The sequence below is a fragment of the Schistocerca gregaria genome, chromosome 2 (assembly GCF_023897955.1).
Source record: "Schistocerca gregaria isolate iqSchGreg1 chromosome 2, iqSchGreg1.2, whole genome shotgun sequence".
NCBI classification, from domain to species: domain Eukaryota; kingdom Metazoa; phylum Arthropoda; class Insecta; order Orthoptera; family Acrididae; genus Schistocerca; species Schistocerca gregaria.
Genome location: NC_064921.1, coordinates 373,512,067 through 373,534,072, shown reverse-complemented (window position 1 = coordinate 373,534,072; position 22,006 = coordinate 373,512,067). Strand labels below are relative to the sequence as shown.

At 45.2% G+C, this 22,006-nt stretch overlaps 1 protein-coding gene across 1 annotated transcript in view; it reads left to right on the top strand.

The window, feature by feature from the left end:
• LOC126319897 (SWI/SNF-related matrix-associated actin-dependent regulator of chromatin subfamily A-like protein 1) overlaps positions 1-22,006 on the top strand; it is a 146,309-nt gene that overhangs the window by 4,420 nt on the left and 119,883 nt on the right. The window contains exons 2-3 of the mRNA XM_049993604.1: positions 19,170-19,722; positions 21,462-21,574. Of these exons, the coding sequence (XP_049849561.1) occupies positions 19,179-19,722; positions 21,462-21,574 (657 nt within the window). The 5' untranslated portion in view covers positions 19,170-19,178. The remainder of the gene's footprint in view (positions 1-19,169; positions 19,723-21,461; positions 21,575-22,006) is intronic.

Here is a 22,006-nt window from a genome sequence, read left to right as displayed (position 1 = left end):
ACACTACTCCAGAATCAGATCAAATTCATTATGCCATGCTCCGATTTCTGTGCCCTGGAGGCAAAGACAAGCTTCCACCTTGTTTCAATCTTATCTAGTTTGGTAGACAGTATCCCTCACTTGGAAGGAAGCAAAATTAATTACCTTATGGAAACTAGGCAAGGATCATGCCAGCCCTATTAGTTACCAGACTTTAGCCCGCACCAGCTGTATGGGTAACACTCTTGATCACCTGGTCATTTGCTGTGTAGTCTTTTTCCTCGAATCCTGGTGTCACCTATGCCACTCCCAGTGCAGTTTCAGGTACTACGGTTCTGCCCTTGAAAACTTAATTCTATCATTAAAGACAGCAATACAGTAGTCTTTCTTACAACCAATTAGTTGGTGTGCTTTATGATCTTGAAAGAGAATACGCGCAACTTGGGGATGAAACATCCTTCCCCAGCTTCATAAACGAGGACTATGTAGTTGTCTGCTGCTTCTTATTCACTCCTTCTCTGAGGTCAGGTGCTTTCACATCTGCTTTGTTCAGAAGAATGAAGTCCCCCAAGGCCATGTACTCAGTGTCACACTATTTGCAGTCACTATCAGTGGCATCTCCTCTGCAGTCAGGAGCCTAGTTAAAAGTTCATTGTTTGTGGGTGACTTCATGATCTTGTGCTATTCCTCTGATGTCACAATGACAATGAGGCAATTTTATCTTACTATAAAAGGGCTGGAAACTTGGGCTAGTAAAACTTTCACTTGAGAGGACTACTTGTGTCAACATTAAAATTCATCACAGTTTTCACAATGTGTACTTTTCAGCACTATTTGGCTTGAAATTAATCTGGCCCCTGTACCTGAAAGACTGGTGGGGAAAGGTCTTCAAAGGGATTTGTGGATGACTTTGTGATCTTGTGCTATTCATCTGATCTTACAGTAACAATGAGGCAATGTCATCTGGTTATAAAAAGCCTGGAAACTTGGGCCAGTAAAACTTTAACTTGAGAAGACTGCTTTTTATTTGCTGTAGTGGAAAGGCATGGGGAGCTAGATAGGACTTCCTTCCTGCAGTTTCATAGGGCATTTGTCAGATTGTGGTTAGATTACGGCAGTATGGTTTACAGATCAGCCCGTTATTTCCTACTTCAAGATGTTAGAAGCTGTCTACCATGAGGCCATTCTGATAATGATTGGAGGCTTTCAGACCAGCTCAGTTCAGAATCTGTGCTCAGAGGCTGGTGAACCACTCCTCTTGATTCAGCATCACCTTCTTTTGGCTTGATAGGCTCTAAAAATCTCAGCATTGCCACAGCCTTTGGTAATTAGTGCAGCAGTCCACCCCAAATTTGAGTAGATATTCAGGAATCACACCTCATGACCAAGCCATCAGAAATACATGCTACCCCTGTCTTGCCGATCTGGACATGTCAGACCTCCGAATACACGGCTAGGTGTGTAATAAATTGCCTTCCTGGTAGCTTCAGAGGCTCAAAGGTATTTTAACCCTGACACAGTACAAGAAACTTGCACTCAAGATTATTTCTTGCAACACTGTTCCTCTTCAATTTTAAGTATGTATCACAGTTTTACCATTATTAATACAGATGGATCTCGCAAGGGAAAACTCTCATGTTCCTCTTGAGTTCTCAGCTGTTTATCATGATAGGGTTTCTCAAATGTCCCTTCGAGAACAATTTTCAAATTATGATGTGGAGTTGTATGGCATTTTGATGGGGGTATTCAAAGGGATCACAGTACCAGACTTCTCACGTGTTCTGACTTCCCGAGTGCACTACAAGTGGTTCACCGAATGTATCTGGTAGACCAGTTGATTCAACTTACCTGTGACATCGCACAGCCTTGCGAAGCCGGACAGGGCCCTGCAGAAGAGCCAGACAAAGTGTGTTTCACAACGCCCTTTCTTTCCTCTTAACCAATCCCGTTTCCCATCTCTTGTCTTAGGAGATATAGACTTTGTTAGCACTGGCATATCCTCTGTATATGAGAGGGACAACTCCAAATTGAAACCCGCAATTGGCACTTCCGTTAGGTGCAAGTACGGCCCAACCGGAAATGAGCGGCAATTGCCTGCAGCGTACCTGACGCCGCACGTTGCGTATTTTCGCTCCTGTGGATCCAGCCAGCTTGCCTCATGATGACTGGGTGTTTTGTGATGTCCTTAGGTTAGTAAGGTTCAAGTAGTTCTAAGTTCTAGGGGACTGATGACCATAGATGTTAAGACCCATAGTGCTCAGAGCCATTTGAACCATTTTGATCCAGTCAGCTAGGCCGAGAGGGTGGCACGAGTAGTGGGCAAGCTCGCCGTCACCTAAAATCCACATCGTACTGAGACAAGTATCAGGAGACATTAGGATACAGGGAAATGACAAAGCAGAATGTCAGGATGGTGATGTACATCAGTGTACGATCCCCCTGCACACTGTTATCTCATTATCTGACAGAAAATTCTTGCATCAGTGGGAGAATGGATAGTTAGAGATGATGGACAACAAACTGCAGCCACTCAAATTTACGATACAGGCATGGTGGACTTCATGCCAGCCACACCGATGGAACAAGGTGTTTCTCACTAGAGTGTGCTTGTGTGCTTAGGATATAGCCCTTTAACACATTGTCTTTTTCTCTGGCAGGAGAATCCACTACTCTGTGAAGTTTGTAGTGTGCCACTTTTGGTTCACTATATTTTGGCTAAAAGTTTTTTATATAAGACATCAGGGCAACCCTCAGTTTGGCAGGAAATGTGCCCACCATCCTTGCTGACATGACACCAGTGTATCACTGGTTTTGAAGTTTAGTGAACTGTTGGGCGCCATCACTAAATTGCTAGGGCGGAGAGGTGGACTTCAGTGCAGCATAATAATTCCACCTATGGGGAGAGCCTTTGTGTTCTTCCCCCCTCCCCTCATGTTGCCTCTCTCCCTGCGGGTACGGGGGTTAGAATAGGCCCAAGGCATCCCTGCCTGTCGTAAGAGGTGACTGAAAGGAGTCTTAGACTTTTCGGCCCTATAAGATCAGGTCCCATTTTATGGTTCGACCTGCCACTTTCTAAATTCCACAGAAGTGCGGGCCATTTGAGGAAGGACACCTTATGTGGTGCATGAGTTATCCATAGTGTCCTTAGATACGATCTCCTGAACCTCTTGTCATGGCTTTGTATCTCCACCTGCAATTCAACTATTTGGGCAAGGACACTTTCTGGGGTATGTCATCCTCTTCCATTGTCTCCTGGCCTCTTTCACCCCCATGACAGTATTGGATTTCTCTGCGCCCAATGTCCAGCATGGTAGCCAGTCTGTTGTGGGGCTGTCATGTACCCATTTGGTGGTAGCCCCCTGACAACACAGGCATCACACTGTTGTTGCCTAATCTGCAAACTCCCCATGTATGCTGAGGAGTAGATATCTGTCTTCCTGGGGTATCAGGGCTCCCGGCAATGGCCATCATGCCAGGTGGCCTATGTCGTGGCTGGGTGGCGCCCTTGGGGAGAGCCCCTGATCTGACTGGGCGGCTGACCCACAATGAAGAGGACTAAGTCATCTCTTGCTGGTGACCGTATGGTGCCAGCAATCTCTAAGAAGGGCAAGATCGAGTACAATGCTGACAGAGAAGACTCTAAACCATTTCCCACCCTCTCTGCTTCATGGGAGGAATGTAGGGCTACAGAAAGAAGAGAGCCATATTCGCCTCGGTATGAAGTCTGTGACAGAAGGGACGGGGACTCCTTTCTACCTATGAAGTCTCAATTTTTTGTTGAACATTTTGAGGAAGTGACAGCGTTGTACAAGTAGCGGTGCAGTCTTGATTCAGACAGCATCCCCAGCCCAATCTTGGGCATTACTCGCTTGTGACTGGCTGGGTGATACTCCAGTTTCCATCAATCCTCATAAAAGCCTCATCATGGTCCAGGGATTCTTTTCCATCTCAACCTCCTCGTGCAGTCTGACAATGAGCTCCGCGCCAATCTAGAACAGCGGGATGTTCATTTCATCCGGCTTGTTTACAGGTTACCCAAAGACAGCAGGGTTGCTAACCAGTGCCTTTACCTTGGCCTTTGAGAGTCATTCATCGTCTGAAAAGGTCAAGCGACGGTTTACCACTGTGACGTTGAACCATACAACCACCCCCCCCCCCCCATGTGCGGTGCTTTAAGTGCTGGAAATTTGGGCACATGTCTTCCTGCTACACTTCCAATGCCACATGTTGAGACTGCGGATGCCCACTGCATGTAGATAGTCCCTGTGCACCTCCTCCCACTTGTATCAAGCAGCATTCCCCCTGCTTACCAGACTGCGCAGTACTCCAAAAGGAACGGAAAATCGTGGAGTACAAATCCTGGACAGGTTGACTTACCAAGAGGATAAACGTAAATTTGAACAATTACTCCCCACTCCGTTGATGTCCACATACACTGCAGCTACATTACCATCGCCATCATAAGTACCAGTCGTACCACACTCTGTGCCTCGAACAGTGGGCCCTCCGGGCCTCCAGAATACATCTGCCCCCTTGATGGTAGTAGGAAAATCTCCTTCCGTTTCTCCCAAAATACCTACTTCGGGAGCAAGCCTCCCCCCGCCCCCCCCCTCCCCCAAGTGCAGGGGACATTGGTCCCCTGCCCCCCCAGCTGGAGAAGCAACAGCCTCCTCCAGCTCCTCTCATGCAGAATGGGTCCCTTGGGACCCTCTCTGACAAGGTCTCCACTAATGCCACAACAGACACTCGCCAGTGGCTAAAGGAGCCAGTCAGTGGCAGCATGTGACCCTGAGGCGTAACCTGCCTCCTTGCATGCTTTATGCCTTCCCAGCCTCATGATAACGTCATCCTCCAGTGGAATTGCTGCGGTTTCTTCCACTATCTGTCTGAGCTACGGCAACTGTTAAGCTTTACACCTGCTTTCTGCATTGCCCTCCAGGAAACATGGTTCCCGGCAATGCGGACCTCTGTCCTTCGCGGCTATAGGGGATATTATAAGAACCGTAGTGACTATAATAGAGTGTCAGATGGAGTTTGTGTCTTTGTCCTGAACTCAGTATGCAGTGAACCTTTGCCCCTTCAAACCCCTCTTGAAGCTGTGGCTGTCAGGATAAGGATGATACAGGGAATAACTGTCTGCAATGTATATCTTCCTCCAGATGGTGCAGTACTCATGAATCCATTGGCTGCACTGATTCATCAATTCCATAAACCTTTCCTACTTTTGGGAGATTTTAATGCCCATAACCTCTTGTGGGGTGGCACTGTGCTTACTGGCCGAGGTAGAGATGTCGAAACTTTCTTGTCTCAACTCGAACTCTGCCTCTTAAATACTGGGGCCTTCACACATTTCAGTGTGGCTCATGGCACTTACTAGGCCAGTGATTTATCCTTCCACAGTCCTGGCCTTCTCCCATTTATACACTGGAGGGCACATGACCACGTGTATGGTAGTGACCACTTCCCCATCTTCCTGTCACTCCCACAGTGCCATGCCCACAGACGCCTACCCAGATGGGCATTAAACAAGGTAGACTGGGAATTCTTCACCTCTGCTGTCACCGCTGTATCTCCCCCGCATGGTGCCATCTATGTTTTTGAGCAGGTCACTACAACTATCGTTTCTGTGGCGGAGAACGCGATCCCTCGTTCTTTAGGGTGCCCTGGCAATAGACAGTCCTTTGGTGTTTCTGAGGCCATTAAAGAACATTGGCAAGCTCTACAGCGACATAAGCGGCCCCTTCCCTAGAGAACCTAATAGCCTGTAAGCAGCTCTGTGCCCGCATTTGCGAGCTTATAAAATGGCGGAAACAGTAGTGTTGGGAGAGGTACCTATCGACAATTGAGTGCCATACTCACCTTCCCTAGTCTGGACGAAGATCAGACCCAACAGGTTTCCCTGGAATTAACATCAATGCTGTGTTATCTACTGACACAAATGTGATTGCCAAGCACTTTGCTGAGCACTATGCTCGACCTCTGCGTCGGAGAACTACCCCCCAGTCTTTTGCATCCTCAAACAGCGGATGGAAAGTTCTCTCATTCACTACACACCACAGTGAACCCTATAACACCCCATTTACAGAGTGGGAGCTCCTGAGCACCCTTACACATTGCCCCTGCACAGCTCCTAGGCCGGACCAGATCCACAGTTAGATGATTAAACATATCTTGTCTGAATACAAGTGACACTTCCTCGTCATCTTCAACCAGATCTGGCGCGATTGCGTCTTTCCATCACAATGGCAGGAGAGCACCATCTTTCCGGTGCTCAAAGCCAGTCAAAACCCACTTGATGTGGATAGCTACTGGCCCATCAGCCTCCCCAACTTTCTTTGTAAGTTGTTGAAACGTATGGTGTGTCCGCATTTAGGTTGGGTCCTGGAGTCACGTCGCCTGCTGGCTCCATGTCAGGATGGCTTCCACCAGGGTCGCTCTACCACTGATAATCTTGTGCCCCTCGAGTCTGCCATCCAAACAGCCTTTTCCAGATGTCAACATCTGGTTGCCGTCTTTTTTTTACTTACGTAAAGCATACTACCTAGCGACATTATAACCTTGCCACATTGTATGAGTGGGGTCTCCAGGGCCCCTCTCCCGAGTTTTATCCAAAGCTTCCTGTCGCTCCATGATTTGTGTCCAAGTTGGTGCCTCCCATAGTTCCCTCCGTATTCAGGAGAAAGGCATTTCACAGGCATCTGTATTGAGTGTCTCTATTTTTAGTGGCTATTAATGGTCTAGCAGCAGCTGTAGGGCCGTTAGTCTCACTTTCCGTGTATGCGGATGACTTCTGCATTTTGTACTGCTCCTCCAGTACTGCTGTTACCGAGCGGTGCTTACAGGGAGCCATTCACAAGGCGCAGCCATGGGCTCCAGCCCATGGCTTCCAGTTTTCAGCCGCGAAGTCGTGTGTCATGCATTTCTGTCGGCGTTGCACCGTTCATACAGAATCACTCACTGTAGTGGAGACAAGCTATCTACCAGTGCCTCCCTCGCCATCCTTCAATAGTGTCCATTTAGGAGTCCATCTATGCCCTGGAACAGTCCCATCATTCAGTGGTGTTTGTGTGGTCCCCAGGACACTTCGGAATCCCAGGCAACGGACTTGCCAATAGGCTGGCCAAACAGGCTACGCAGAAACCGCTTCTGGAGATGGGCAGCCCTGAAACTGACCTGTGTTCTGTCTTATGCCACAGGGTTTTTCAACTTTGGGAGACTGAATGACATAACAGTAAGCACAACAAACTGTGTGTTGTTAAGGAGACTACCAATGTGTGAAAGTATTCCATGCAGTCCTCTTGCAGGGAATCAGTTGTCCTCTGCCGGCTCCGCATTGGCCATACATAGCTAATGCATGGTTACTTCATCCGTCGCTAGGATCCACCTCAGTGACACTGCGGCTCACAAATTACAGACATCCACCTCTTGCTGGACGCTCTGCGGTGGACTTTTTAACTTTCCCAGCACTCTACCTTCGGTGTTGGCAACAATGCCTCAACTGCAGCTTTAGTTTCATTTTTTATTCGTGAGGTTGGATTTTATCATTTGATCTAAGTTTTAGCGCATGTCTTTTGTCCCTCTGTGTCCCCCACCCTAGTGCTTTCAGGGTGGAGGTTTTAATGTGTTGCAGAGTGGCTGGCTTCTCCTTTTTATTCTCATGGTCAGCCAGCCATGGTAATCTGCTCTCGTGTTTTGATCTCTTCTACATGTTTCTTGTGTGTCTCTATAGTCTTGTCCGATTTTGTCCATTTTAGTGTTTGTTGCCCTTCTGTCATTCTTGTGGTTTTCTCCTTTCTTCCTGCTGTGTTTTGTATTTCTCGACTATTTTACTCCCACCCTTGTGGAATTATTTTAATCGGAATGAGGGACTGCTGACCTGGCAGTTTGGTCCCTCCCCTTTCTTTTAAACCAACCAACCAGTCATGTTGCCTTCCCCCCCCCCCCCCCTCCCAACCCCCCTCCCCGCAAGACCCCCTTGCTGGTCCGGGGTTTAGAACAGGCCCAAGGTATTCCAGCCTGTCGTAAGAGGTGAATAAAAGGAGTCTCCTACTTTTTGGCCATATAAGTTCAGGTCCCATTTTATTATTTGACCTGCTTTCCAAATTCTACGGAAGTGCAGGCCATTTGGGGAAGGGCACCTTACATGTTGCATCAGTTTTCCATAGTGTCATTAGATTCGATCTCCTGCACCTTTTATTGCCACGGCTTTGCATTTCCACCTGCAATTCAACTATTTGGGTGAGGACACCTTCCAGGGTACGCCATCTTCTTCCGTTGTCTACTGTCCTCTTTCGCCCCCATGACAATATCGGACTTCTCAGCAACTAATATCCAGTACAGTAACCAGTCTGTTTTGGTGGGTCCATTATGTCCCCGTTTGGTGGTAGCCCCCTGACAACACAAGCATCACACTGCTGATGCCTAAGCTGCAAACTCCCCATGTATGGCGAGGAGTAGATGCCAGTCTTCCTGGGGTATCAGGGCTCCCAACAATGTCCATTGTGCCAGGTGGCCTTTGCTGTGGCTGGGTGGCACCTAGGGGAGAGCCCCGATTGGAGTGGGTGGCAGCAGGGTGGATGACCCACAATGAAGTGGACCAAGCCATCTTTTGCTGGGGTCCGAAAGGCCCCGGCAGGCCTAAAAAAAGGAAAAGTTTACTTTAATGCTGAGAGATATGACCTCAAATTGTTCCCCTCTTTAGCCACACCATAGAAGGAATGTAGATCTATGGACAAGAGAGAGACTAATTCTCCAAGGTATTTGGTCTGCGGAAGAATGGATGGGGACTGCTTTCTGGCTACAAAGCCTCAACTTTTGTGAAACACTTTGAGGACAAGTTTGGGGAAGTGGCTGCACTATCAAAAATGAGAAGTGGGGGCAGTCCTCATACAGAAGCATCTCCAGCCCAGTCTCGGGCATTGCCCGCCTGTGACCACTTGGGTGATATTCCCATTTCCATCATTCCCCATAAAAGCCTCAACATGGTCCAGGGGATTCTTTTCCATTGTGATCTGCTCTTGCCGTCTGATGAAGAGTTCTTTGCCAATTTAGAATAGGACGGTGTTCATTTCATCCGGTGCGTGTATACAGGTGACCCAAAAACAATAGGGTTGATACCGGTGCCTTCATCTTGGCCTTTGAAGGTGATTCATTGCCTGAAAAGGTCGGGTGATGGTTTACCACTGTGACGTCAAACCTTACGTCCCTCTTCCCCCAATGCGGTGCCTTAAGTGCTTGAAATTCGGGAACATGTCTTCTTGCTGCAATTCTGGCACCACATGTCGAGACTGCGGATGTCCACTGCATGCAAATACTCCATATGCGCCTTCTCCCACTTGTGTCAGCTGTGGAGAGCATGACTCCCCCTCTCAATAGACTGCACAGTACTCCAAAAGGAGTAGAAACTTATGGAGTACACAACTGTGGATCGGCTAACTTACCAAGAGGCTAAATGTAAATTTGGGCAATTGCACCCCATTCGGTTGACATCCACATGTGCTGCAACTATGTCAACATCACAATCTCAAGTGACGGTAGTTCCACACTCTCTACCGTGTACAGTGGTCCCTCCAGGCTGCTCGAATACATCCGCACCCTTGGTGGAAGGGAGCACATCTTCTTTCGTTGCTCCCAAAGCACCTACTTCAGGTTGCCAGGACACTGGTCTCTTCCCCCCAGTTGGGGAAGCAACAGCCACCTCTGGCTCTTCTCAAGTGGAAGGGGTCCCTTGGGACTCTCCCTTCCAAGGTCTCCGCTAATGCCACAGTGGACACTCGCCAATGGCTAAAGGAGCCACAATCTGCTGGATGACGAGCTCCATGGTCTTCCTCCGTGTCTGAAGCTACTTCAGAGAAGTCCTCCCAGCAAGCCTCTAAAGAGAAGCGAGAGGGCAAGCAAACCAAGAAGTAGTCTGGTCAGGAGTAGGACCCTCCGGTGGACCCTATACCACCACTCCCTATTGGTTCTGCGTCTGAGGTTGAGGTGGAGATTTTAGCGTCCCCTAAGGACCTGGATCTCACCAATGCCTCATCCACAATGGCAGTGGATGCAAATACTCAACGAGCAGCAGCAGGTGATACTGAAGCATAACCTGGCTTCTCGGTCACTACATGCTTCCCCTTATCCCCGTTCTCTGTGGCTATCGGGGGTACTACAAAAAACTGTACCGCCTGTGACAAACCGTATGGTGGAGTTTGTATCTTTGTCCTTACCTCTTTCTGTAATGAACCTGTGTCCCGTCAAACATCATTAGAAGCTGTGGCTGTCAGGGTGAGGACAACGTAGGAAATAACCATCTTTAACCTCTACCTCCCTCCAGACGGTGACACACCGACCCATGTATTGGCTGCACCCATTTCGCATCCCCCCCACCTTTTCTGCTTCTGGGTGATTTTAATGCCCATAATCTTTTGTGAGGCGGAATCAAGATTACTGGCCATGGCAAACATATTGAGAGCATACTAACTCAACTCGAGCTTTGCCTCCTAAACACAGGTGCCCCCACACAGTTCAATGTGGCACATGTCACATACTTGGCCATTGATCTCTTGGTGTACAGTCCTGTCCTTCTCTCATCTACAAAGGTGGATCAAATATAAACGGGATTTTACTTTTTATTTAAATCCATTTATTGAAAAACTCAAGGCAATTATAATTTATTTTTCGACATAGTCTCCTGCTTTGGAAATGCATTTGACCCAGCTTATGGGCAGCTTTTTGATGTCCTCATCATAAAAAGAACTGGGTTGTGTCACCAGCCAGTTGCGCATGAAGTCTTCCACACTCTCGTCATCTTCAAATCATCGTCCTCCTAGAGCATCTTTAAGCAGTCTGAATAAATGGAAATCACAGGGTGGTAAGTCCGGGCTGTAAGGAGAATGATCAAGTGTAGTCCAGTGTATTTCCTATAGCTTGGAGACAGTTAGAGCTGCAGTATGGGGTCAGGCATTGTCGTGAAGGAGGATGACCTGTCAAATTGATTGGTCTCATCTTTTGCAGCGATATGCAACTCTCGCCATGTTCAAAAGTTCACAGTAGTAAGCAGCATTGATTGTGCATTGCTCATGCAAAAAAGTCAATCAGCAAAATGCCTTGCTGATTAAAAAAAAGGGTTGAAAGAACCTTGCCAGCTGACAGTCGAGTCTTGGCTTTCACTGGTACTCTCTCCTTTTCTCTGCCATTCCTTACTGGCTTGTTTGAATTTTGTCAGATTTTCGGTCAAAAATTTAGGGACCCATCTGGAACACACTTTATGGAGTTCTTTATGGAACTGTAGGTCATCTGTGATGATTGCTTGACAGCTGCCATAACTGATTCCGACTTTTTGTGCAATTTCTGATGCTCTCAACCATTGATCTTCATCAATAATGTCTTTAACCGCACAAATGTTTTTGTCTGTAATGCTGGTCTGAGGATGTCAACCGTGTTGCTGATTTTCGACATGTTCTTGTCCTTCCTTGAACTTTTTATGCCAGGCAAACACGCGTGTCCTTGATAATGTTTTATCACTGAACTGTGCAGTGAATCTTTGCAAATTTCCGCTGTTGTAACTCCTTCACGATCAAGAAATTTGATAATTATGCATTACGCAATGGAGGGGTGCACCTGTTGCTCAACATCAGGAGTGTTACTGACGAAATGGTGGGAAATATCTAACAGCATGCTCTCCTCACTTCTAACGGTCCCACTTAAGCATAGCAGAAGCCCAGGGCCAGTGCTACCAACTGTTGATGTTCAGAAACAAAAATCCCATTTATGTTTGATCCCCCCCTGGTATCCACTGGAGAGCTCATGATGACTTGTGTGGTAATGATCACTTTCCACTCTTCCTGTCCCTACCCCAGTGTCGCCCATCTCAATGCTTGCCCAGGTGGGCTCTTCCCAAGGCTGACTGGCACACTTTCACCTCCACTACCACCATTGACTCTCTGTTGTATGCCAGCATTGAAGAGGTGATCCACACCATCACTAATACCATTATTTCTGGAGCTGAATCAGCAATCCCTTGTTCCTCTGGTTGCCTCTGGTGGAAGTCAGTGCCTTGTTGGTTGCCGTAAATCGCTGCGGCCATTGGAGACTGTAAGCAGGCCCTCCAATGTAATAAGCACCACCCCTCCCTGGAGAACTTCATTCACACATCTCCTTGCCCAGGTTTGCCTAATCATCAGACAACAGAAGCAGGAGTGTTGGGAATGCTATGTCTCCACCATTGGGACACGAACCTCCCCTTCCCAGGTTTGGACTAAGCTCCACCGACTTTACGGCTATCAGCCTCCTGCAGGTGTACTTGGAATTTCCACAAATGGCATTTTATCTGCCAATCCAGACATAATTGCAGAGCATTTTGCCAAGCATTCTTCTCACACCTCTGAGTCTGAGAATTACCACCCCGCCTTTCGTCTCCTCAAACAGCGGGTGGAATGACAACCCTTCTTGTTTGATCCACGCCAGCCATACAGTGCTCCCTTCAGTGAGTAGGAATTTCTCTGTGCCCTTGCCAACTGTCGTGACACATGTCCTGGCCCAGACTGCATCCATTCGCAAGTGCTTAAACATGTGTCAGCGGATTCCCAGCACCACCTCCTTACCGTCTTCAACCACATCTGGAGCAATGGTGAATTCCCGTCACAATGACGGGAGAGCATCATAGTTCCAGTGCTAAAGCGTGGTAAGAACCCACTAGATGTTGATAAGTATCGTCCTATCAGCCTCACAAATGTTCTGTGAAAGCTTCTTGAACGTATGAGCCTGCGGTTGTGTTAGCTGCTCGAGTCTTGGGGTCTTCTGGCTCCGTCCCAGGGCAGTTATCACCAACGGTACTTCACCACCAACATCTCGGTGCACCTGGAGTCTGTCATTCAATCGGCCTTTTCCTGGCAACAACACCTTAGAGCCATCTTTTTCGATCTGATAAAGGCCTATGATACTACTTGGTGACACCACATCCTTGCAACTCTGCATGAGTTGGGTCTCCGAGGCTCGCTCCCCATTTTTATACAGAACTTTTTGTCGTTCCGCACTTTCAGAGTTTGTGTCGGTGCTTCCCACAGTGCAGTCCATACACAAGAGAATGGGGTCCCATGGGGGCTCTGTCCTGAGTGTCTCACTCATTTTAATTGCCATCAATGATCTCGCATTACCATTAGGGTCGTCAGTATCCCCCCATCCTCTAGGCTGATGATTTTTGTATTTCCTTCTGATCCTCTTCTATTGGTGTGGCTGAAAGCCGGCTGCAAGGAGCTATAACGAAGGCGCAGGAGTGGGCCCTCCCTCATGGCTTTCAGTTTTCGACCACCAAGACTTGTGTTGTGCACCTCTGCCATCATCGTACTGCCCACCTCCATCCAGCACTTTACCTCGATGACCAACTACTAGATATAGTGGACTCTTACCGATTTTTGGGACTGGTCTTCGGTGCTTGCTTAACTTGGCTTCCCCACATTCGTCAGCTTAAGGGCAAATGCTGGCGGCATCTTAATATTGTTCAATGCCTGAGCGACACCGACTGGGGTGCTATTCATCCTACACTGCTGCAGTTGTACAAAGCCCTCATACAGTCCCTTACTGATTATGGGAGCCTAGTTTATGGTTCAGCATCGCCCTCCACACTGCATCTGCTGGATCCTATCCACCACTGTGGAGTTCGGATTGTGACAGGAGCCTTCCGAACAAGCCCTGTGAACAGCCTGCTCGTGGTAGCTGGCGTTCCTCCATTGTGGCTCCATTGGCAACTACGGCTTGCAAATTATACTGCCCACATTCAGTGTTTGCCCCACCATCCAAACTACCATATCATTTTCCCTAAAACAGTAATCCATCTCCTGCAAAGGCGACCCAGAACTGGGAATCCCCTTGCAATCCATGTCTGGTTGCGTCTTACTGAAGTTGATGCTTCCCCTCTACCACCTTTTCTGTGGGTCCACTTACGTACACTTCCATGGTTCATAACTCAGCCACGGGTTTGGTGGACCTATCGAATGGCCCAAAAGGCTCCTTTCCCTCTGAAGCCTTCCGCTGGCAATTTCTCTCTCTTCTTAGTGAGTTTGAGGGCTCAGAAATAGTCTATACAGATGGATCAGTGGTTGATGATCTATTTGGTTCGCCTACACTCAAGTTGGCCATACAGAACAGTGCTCCTTGCTGGATGGGTGCAGTGTTTTCACTGCAGAGTTGGTAGCCATCTATTGCATTCTTGAGCATATCCGCTCCTGCGTCAGTGAGTCCTCCATCATCTGTATTGACTCCTTAAACAGCCTACAACCTCTCGACCAGTGCTTCCTTTGATATCCTTTGGTAATAACTATCCAGGAGTCTCTTTATGCCTTCTGCAACAGTGGACGTTCAGTAACCTTCATTTGGGCCCCAGGTCATGTCGGGATACTGGGCAATGAACTTGTTGACCACCTGGCCAAACAGCTACCAGTAAACCATCTCTGGAGATTGGCCTACCGGAGACAGATTTGCAATTGGTCTTCTGCCGCAAAGTTTTTGCGATCTGGGATACTGAATGGCTACCCTTTGGTACGCCAAATAAACTCCGTCTTATCAAGGAGACAACGAATGTGTGGCAGTTATCCATGTGAGCCACTTGGCAGGGGATCTGTTGTCCTTTGCTGGCTCCACATTGGCCTTCCGCAGCTAACACATGGTCACCTTCTCCATCGCGAGGACCCACCGCAGTGTCTCTATGGCTCCCATATGACTGTTGTTCACATCTTGTTGGACTGCCCAATTTTAGCCACTGTGCGGTGGACCTTCCCAGCACTCTACCTATGGTGCTGGGTGACAATGCCTCAACAGCAGATTTAGTTTTATGTTTTATTTGTGGGGTTTTTATCAGGCAATCTAAGGGTGGGTGTCTAGCCTTCTCTCCAAGGCCTCCACTCTCCCTCCATTTTAACTCTTTGTCACCCTTTCTTTGCATTTTGTTTGCCTTGGTGTTCGTCTTTTCCCCATATGTGTTCCTCTCGCCTTTCCTTTTAGGATGGACATTTTAGTGTGTTGCAGAGTGGCTGGTTCATCCTTTTTATTCTTGTGATCAGCCAGTCCAGGCCATTTGCTTTATGAGTTTAATACCTTGCTCTATTTTTCCTTGTGGTGTACGCCCCCCCCCCCCCCTTTTTTTTGTACATTTCTTTCATTTTCTCCTTTGGTGTGGTTTCTCACTCCTTTTACACCCTTTCACTTTCCCAGACTAATTTTGGGAGTTGTTTTATCTTGAACCTTGTTTGCGTCAGTCAAAAGGGACTTACGACCCTACTCTGTACTTTGGTCCCTTTACACCCCCTCCCCCCCCCCCCCCTCCCTCCCACAAAAGAATGGCTTGCTGACTCTTTGTAAGGGCACTGATCACTAAGCTGTTTAATGCCCCACATCCAGAATCACGACCACCAGTTGAGTGATCAATGCAGTTAAGCAAGTGGCAGTGAAATGGATGCTTGTTGACTTTATCATCCCCCTGGTTTAAGTTAATATTTTTTAATGTTGGCAATGACAGAGAGTTGAAAATCAGTGCTGTAGGTTGGCTTCAGTCAAAGGCGAAAGAATTCTGTGATTGCAGAATGTCAAAGCTCTTCACATGCCACAACAGATGTCTCAGTGCAGCTGGAAACTATGTGGAAAAATAAATTAAAGTGTTTACTTTTACAGTGTTGTAAAACAAATATTGTAACTTCATTCACATTTTTTAAAAAATAAATAGAACTTACTTTACGAATAGCCCCCTTATGATTTAATCTGTGCGAAATTGGAAGCAAAGTGAGCTCTGTAGAACTAAAACCTCCCATTGGGACACGTGACATCTAAGGGGCATCAATCCCCAAGCAACAGACAATCCTGTGACCAGTCCTCTTCATCACACTTCTTCAGAGTAGTGGAATGAATACTGTCATACATATACTTCTTGTACTTCAAAGGAATGAGGGGTTGTTTAAGAAAGTAGTTTTTTTATGTGTACGTGGACTGGCTTCTAAGCTGAAATCTACTGTAATACAGAATTTATTATCTCAGGGGCACCCACTCAATTTGTGTGTGTGTGGAGGGGGGGGGGGGGAGGTTGGGGGGGGGGGGGGCTCATGATGTAGCAGTAGTCTTGGTGGCAGTGGTGATTTATTCTTAGAAAGGATCATTCTGCAATTACATAGGAACTATCAACTCAGTACAAGGAAAATATCAGTCATGTGTGCATCTGTGCTCTGAAAAATCATTGGGAAGTTTGTGGCCGAGACCACTTCCCTATTTTACTGTGTATTCATTTTTCTTCAAACTGTGGGTAGAATGCTTGCTTAAATATCTCTGTGTGGACAGTAGTTAGTCTACTATCATCTGCATGGTAACTATGGGAGTGATATACTAGAGGCTGTAGTATATTCCTCGATTACTCTCTTAATACTGTTTCTTGAAACTTGTAAGAAGGCTTTAGGAGAAAATGGATGTCTATCTTTAAAGAGTCTCAATGGCACTCTCCTGTTGATGTAAGAAACCTATGATCATCTGTGCTAACCTTACGTAGATACATTCAGTTCCCTTGTTAGTTCTCTTTGGGATGTCTCTCACACACTTAGTAATGCTTTAAGATGAGATGTGTGAGTCCTTTGTAAGCAAGTTCCTTAGTAGAGTAATTGCTTTTTCCCAGTATCTTTTGTTACAGATAAATGCATCATCTGCAAAAAGTCTGAGCTTACTGTTAATATGGTCTGCCATGCCATGAATAGCATGGGTCCTATCACGCTTTCCTGTGCCATATCCAGGCATATGAATATGCACACCTGTGAAATGGTGAGAGGACAGATCATTGGTCACCGTCTTGTTGACGTACAGTATTTCCCTGAAGTGATTTAAGAAAACCTAATTCCATATGGTTGGACAAAGCATGTGTGCCCATCCTCCAAAATCTATCTTAACAGATGCACTATCTCGTTGATCATACCTATTGTAAAATTATCTTATGTTGTACAAACTTGGAAGAAGTTAGCTTGAAGGAAAAAAAAAAAAGAATTATATACTCTCATGTAGTCTCTCAACACTGTTCATTGCACACACCCCACATGTTTACAGATGACTTTAGTATCATGACCACTCTGTAACACCTCTGTTCCTTCTGACATTTCTTCTCTTCTGTATTTCTAAAAAGTGAGTCTGCATGATAGGTGAGTTGAACTCAGAAGAATGTTGCGACAGTAATATTGTTCACTAGCAATCACTGATTATTATTATTATTATTATTATTATTATTATTATTATTGCTGTTTCTTTTACTGTTACAATTACTATTATTATTATTAACCCTTTAACTGCTCTGGATGTGTTAATGCAAGCACCGTTGTACCTGCCCCTGTGTGCTCTGAATGTGTTTATGCATTCCATCAGTCCTTCTACCTGGTACTCTGAACATGTCTACATGTAAACACATTCAGAGCACACAGGGACAGGTACAAAGGTGCACGCGTTAACACGTCCAGAGCAGTTAAAGGGTTAATATTATGAAAAAGAAAGTTGCTACTCAACATATGGCAGAGGTGCTGAGTCACAATAGGCACAACACAAATACTGTCACAAATAAACTTTCAGCCAGTAAGGCCTTCATAAAAAATAGAACACACACACACACACACACACACACACACACACACACACACACACACACACACACACACAGGACTGAAGCAAATGAATTCTCAACCAGGGTTTTGACTACCTCTCGTCGTGCCATGAAACGAGAAATGTCCTGCCCAATATCCTTTCCACCCCTCCGATAGTGGTATTCTGCCGACCACTGAACCTACACAAATACTTGTTCATCCATAGACGACCCCTGCTCCCAAACCCTTACCTCATGGCTCTTATCCCTGTAGTAGACCTAGATGCAATACCTGTCCCATACATTCTCCCACCACCACCACCACCACCTACTCCAGTCCGGTCACAAACATTACCTATCCCATCAAAGGCAGGGCTACCTGAGAAACCAGTCATGTGATCTACAACCTAAGTTGCAACCACTGTGCTGCATTCTATGTGGGCATGACAACCAACAAGCTGTCTGTTCACATGAATGGCCACTGACAAACTGTGGCCAAGAAACAACTTGACCACCATGTTGCTAAGCACACTGACAAACTTGACATCCTTCACTTCAGTGACTGCTTCAAAACCTGTGCCATATGGATCCTTCCCATCAGTACCAGCTTTTCTGAATTTGCAGGTCTGAACTTTCCCTGCAATATATCCTATGTTCCCAGAACCCTCCTGGCCTCAACCTTCATTTGTCATTGTCCTCACCCAGCCCCTTCCCTGTTCCCTTTACAGCACTACACAACCCTCATTTCACCATCGCACCCAGTCTTTTTACTTCTTCCCTTTTCCTCTATCCCCCCCTCCTCCCCTCATCTCCCATGCCCTCTGTCTAATCTCCCGACTACACTCTCTCCACCTCGTCCTTGCATGCTCCCTGGCAGGAAGTCACTGTTCGCCACCCCTATCATACTATTCATCCCCCTCCCCACCACAGCCTCCTCCTTAGCCCCACCCAGTCACCATTTCCATCATGCAGTGGTGCTGCTGCTCACAGTGTGGCTTCAGTTGCCAGAGACTGCAGTCGTGTGTGTGAGTTGTGTTTTCATGATTTTGTGTGTGTGTGTGTGTGTGTGTGTGTGTGTGTGTGTGTGTGTGTGTGTGTCTCGTCTATTTTAGACAAAGGCCTTACGTACGACTAAAAGCTTATTTGTGACAGTCTTTTTGTTGTGCCTGTCAGCGACCCAGCATCTCTGCTACATGGTGAGTAGCAACTTTCTTCTTTATAATATTGGTAGATTCCATCCTGGATTATCCTGTTTGATATTATTATTAAATCGTATGCATTATTTATGAGGTACCCAGTGACTGCTTCTTTAGATAAATGTGTTCCAGTTGAATCACTAAGCTCCTTGGGGAAATAACTGCATAGTTTTAACTCTTTTTTGGAAAATGATGTCCTGAGTAGATGAACTCATTTGATGCCTTAAGGGTGCCATTTTTAAAAAATATTTCCTGATAGTGGGCCGGGTTACATTTAGTTATTAGTCTTATGGCCCTTTACACAATCATTAATCAGTGACTTCATGGACCTCACTCGTTTGGGTTTTTGGGCAGGGGAGATGTATTTACTTATTCAAGCGATATTTAAGTGTGCAAATGTAATTTTTCTTTTTCAGTTGTTAGACATGGCCACATTGACTCCGGAACAGCTGCAGAGAATTGAAGAAAACAAACGAAGAGCACAGGAACTGAGAAGAAGTAAACTTTTGAACCAGCAGAGTGCCTCAGCAACTGTTTATCAAAATAATAAGAATAGTTTCTCAGATACCCATCATAAAAGGGCTTCAGATGTGGTCACAGTGGGACAAGATACATTCAAGCGTAGTTCATCAAGTACCTTTCCATGTCCTGAAGCACAATCTCCTAAGAGAGTAGCTTCTGAAACAGGAAATAACAGACTTCAAGGAGTTAAAACAGTGTTGCCTTTTTATGGTAACATACAAGCTAGTTCACATAAAAACAGTACATCTTCTACTGATCTGTGGATTAATAATGCCGCCCACACTAACGTGCGTGCTGACAACGATCAGAACATTTTTGGCAAATCACAATCTTCCAATAAAATTACAGGATATTGTAAACTTGTTTCAAAAGATAGGTTTGTTATAGATGTTGGCTACCATAAGCGTATGATAGACATTTTCAAAACTATGGGAAGTGCAAAATATGGTAAGTAAAAAAAAACTTTTCTTTCATTGTCTGTAATTTGTTAAGATAAATAATTAAAAATGGATTAAAGGCATTCTTGGTGGGCTGCATCATATCAGTCAGAAAACTGATGGCTCAAAAATGGTTATATGAAGGTAAATTTTGTCATTTGTTTGGGCATTCAAGCATTCCACTGAGATGCAATAGAACAAAAGATTAACAGCTTTCATGTCATGGAATAGTCAGTACTGTGTTGTAGTATCCAAATTGTCAGCCAACAATGTAGATACAGATAGGAATGATGTGAATTAGTCATGAAAGCAGTGTATCATAATCATTTTTTAGTGCTGTTTCTAAGTCTTCAGTTGGCCTAACCAGTTATTAACATTCCTAATATACTGCCAGTTACTTAGGTTCACTGATATAATTATGAATTATGGTGAGGGGAAGGAGACCGGAAGAGATGCTCATGCTGTCTTACAAGTATAAATTACATAGTGGAAGACTTCCTCACTATGGAACATTAAGACATCATACCTGTTAGATATCACCAGCAAATGTTTTCTGTGCTTGTTTGTCATGGAATGATGTGTAAGTGTTTTGCAAAACCCATACATCTGCTAGTACAATTTTCTATAGCAGCTCACCCATAATTTATGCATACCAAATCTACAAAACAGCTGGGTACAGTACTACTTATTGAGCATGGCAACTTTTGTTTCCAGCATGTTAAAGCCATTTCTCATTTCAGTGCCAATGCAGAAGCACTGCTAAATGACAACTTTGGGGCACATTGGATAGGCCCAGCTGTTGTGTGACCATCACATTTGGATGATTCAAGTGTGGTGTACATCGCTTCGGTTGCCACCAGAGCTGAGCTGATTGTCCAAATCAAAGCATATTTCATGTCAAGAAATAGAACCATGCCATGATTGATAGCCCCCCCCCCCCCCCTCCCACATTGCCCCCACCAGGCAGGCACTACAATCAGTTTCTACCATTGATGCCAGAAATTTAGTCATTTGAGGAGTTTTATGGTTATTGCTGTGAGAGCAGCAAACATGTAATAGAGTTTTCAAGGCATACTGTTCGGACATCTATTAAGTTATTCAAATATACTTTTAATAGAAAGTAATTTGTGTATGATTGTTTCTATCTATTTTCAGAGCTTTGTGGCTTTCTTGCCTGCACAACTACAAACATAAGATTAAAAAGATGGTTTTTGAACAAACAGTAATCATGTATATGTGATCTATGGTTCCTCAGTTTTGTAGGTGAAGTCCTGATACAACCTAAACATTACTTTGTTCTTACTGTAAATTCATTGTTGATGTGAATCTTTTGGCATTACAAATTTTACAGACTAAATTTTCTTCAGCTGACCACAGCTATAGCTGCAAATTTTATGAATAATTGTTCACTTTTGAGAAGTGTGTCATTTAGTTTATAGATGTATCTTTTTTCTGTTTAGGATTCATCATTATTGTGGCACAGACTCAGCTGTGCTTCCATTGCAATACTGAAACTTTGTGAGATTGTAACATGGTGATCATTTCCATCTCTAATGGCTCAGATACCAATTAGATGCAAAATTCTTAGCTTTTTCATTGATTGTTACCCAAACAACAATTTCTATTAAAAATCTTACTTTTTATTGTATGCTGATGTTATAATATGGATAATAAGTGCTTTGTTATTATTTTATTCTGATTTAACAATATGGATAATGAATGCTTTGTTATTATTGTAATTAATTGCAGATGCACCTTCCAAAAGATGGAGTTTCCATATAAAAGACCACAATTTGTTGTTGAAAGTACTGGATGCAGAGCCTGACTTGTCTATATCAAAGTTACCAGACATTGTTTTAAGGGTACGATATTTAGAGTTTTCCCACGTTACTTGTGGTACATTATTTTGTTTCTTGTGGCTTTTTACAATTTCCATTAATGTGCTTTCATATGTGCATGTATAACATTTCTTACTTTTATGCTACTTTAATTTCATTTATAAATCTGATGATTCCAGTACCTGGAATACTACAGTAAATAAAAATAGGTAATCTAACCTAGGCAGCATTATTCATTAAAAAAATTCGTAATAAGTGCAAACTTATTTAAGCAGTTTCATGCCTGTATCAATACGACTGACAAGTGGGAACAAACTCCTTTAGTTAATGCCAATTTGGCCACTTGCATGTCAGATTTCTTAATTGTAATTGTGTAAGTCATACGATACTGATGGGTGCATATAGGCTATAATGCCATTTGCGTATTGTTCATGAAGACTATAGAGAAAGGGGAAA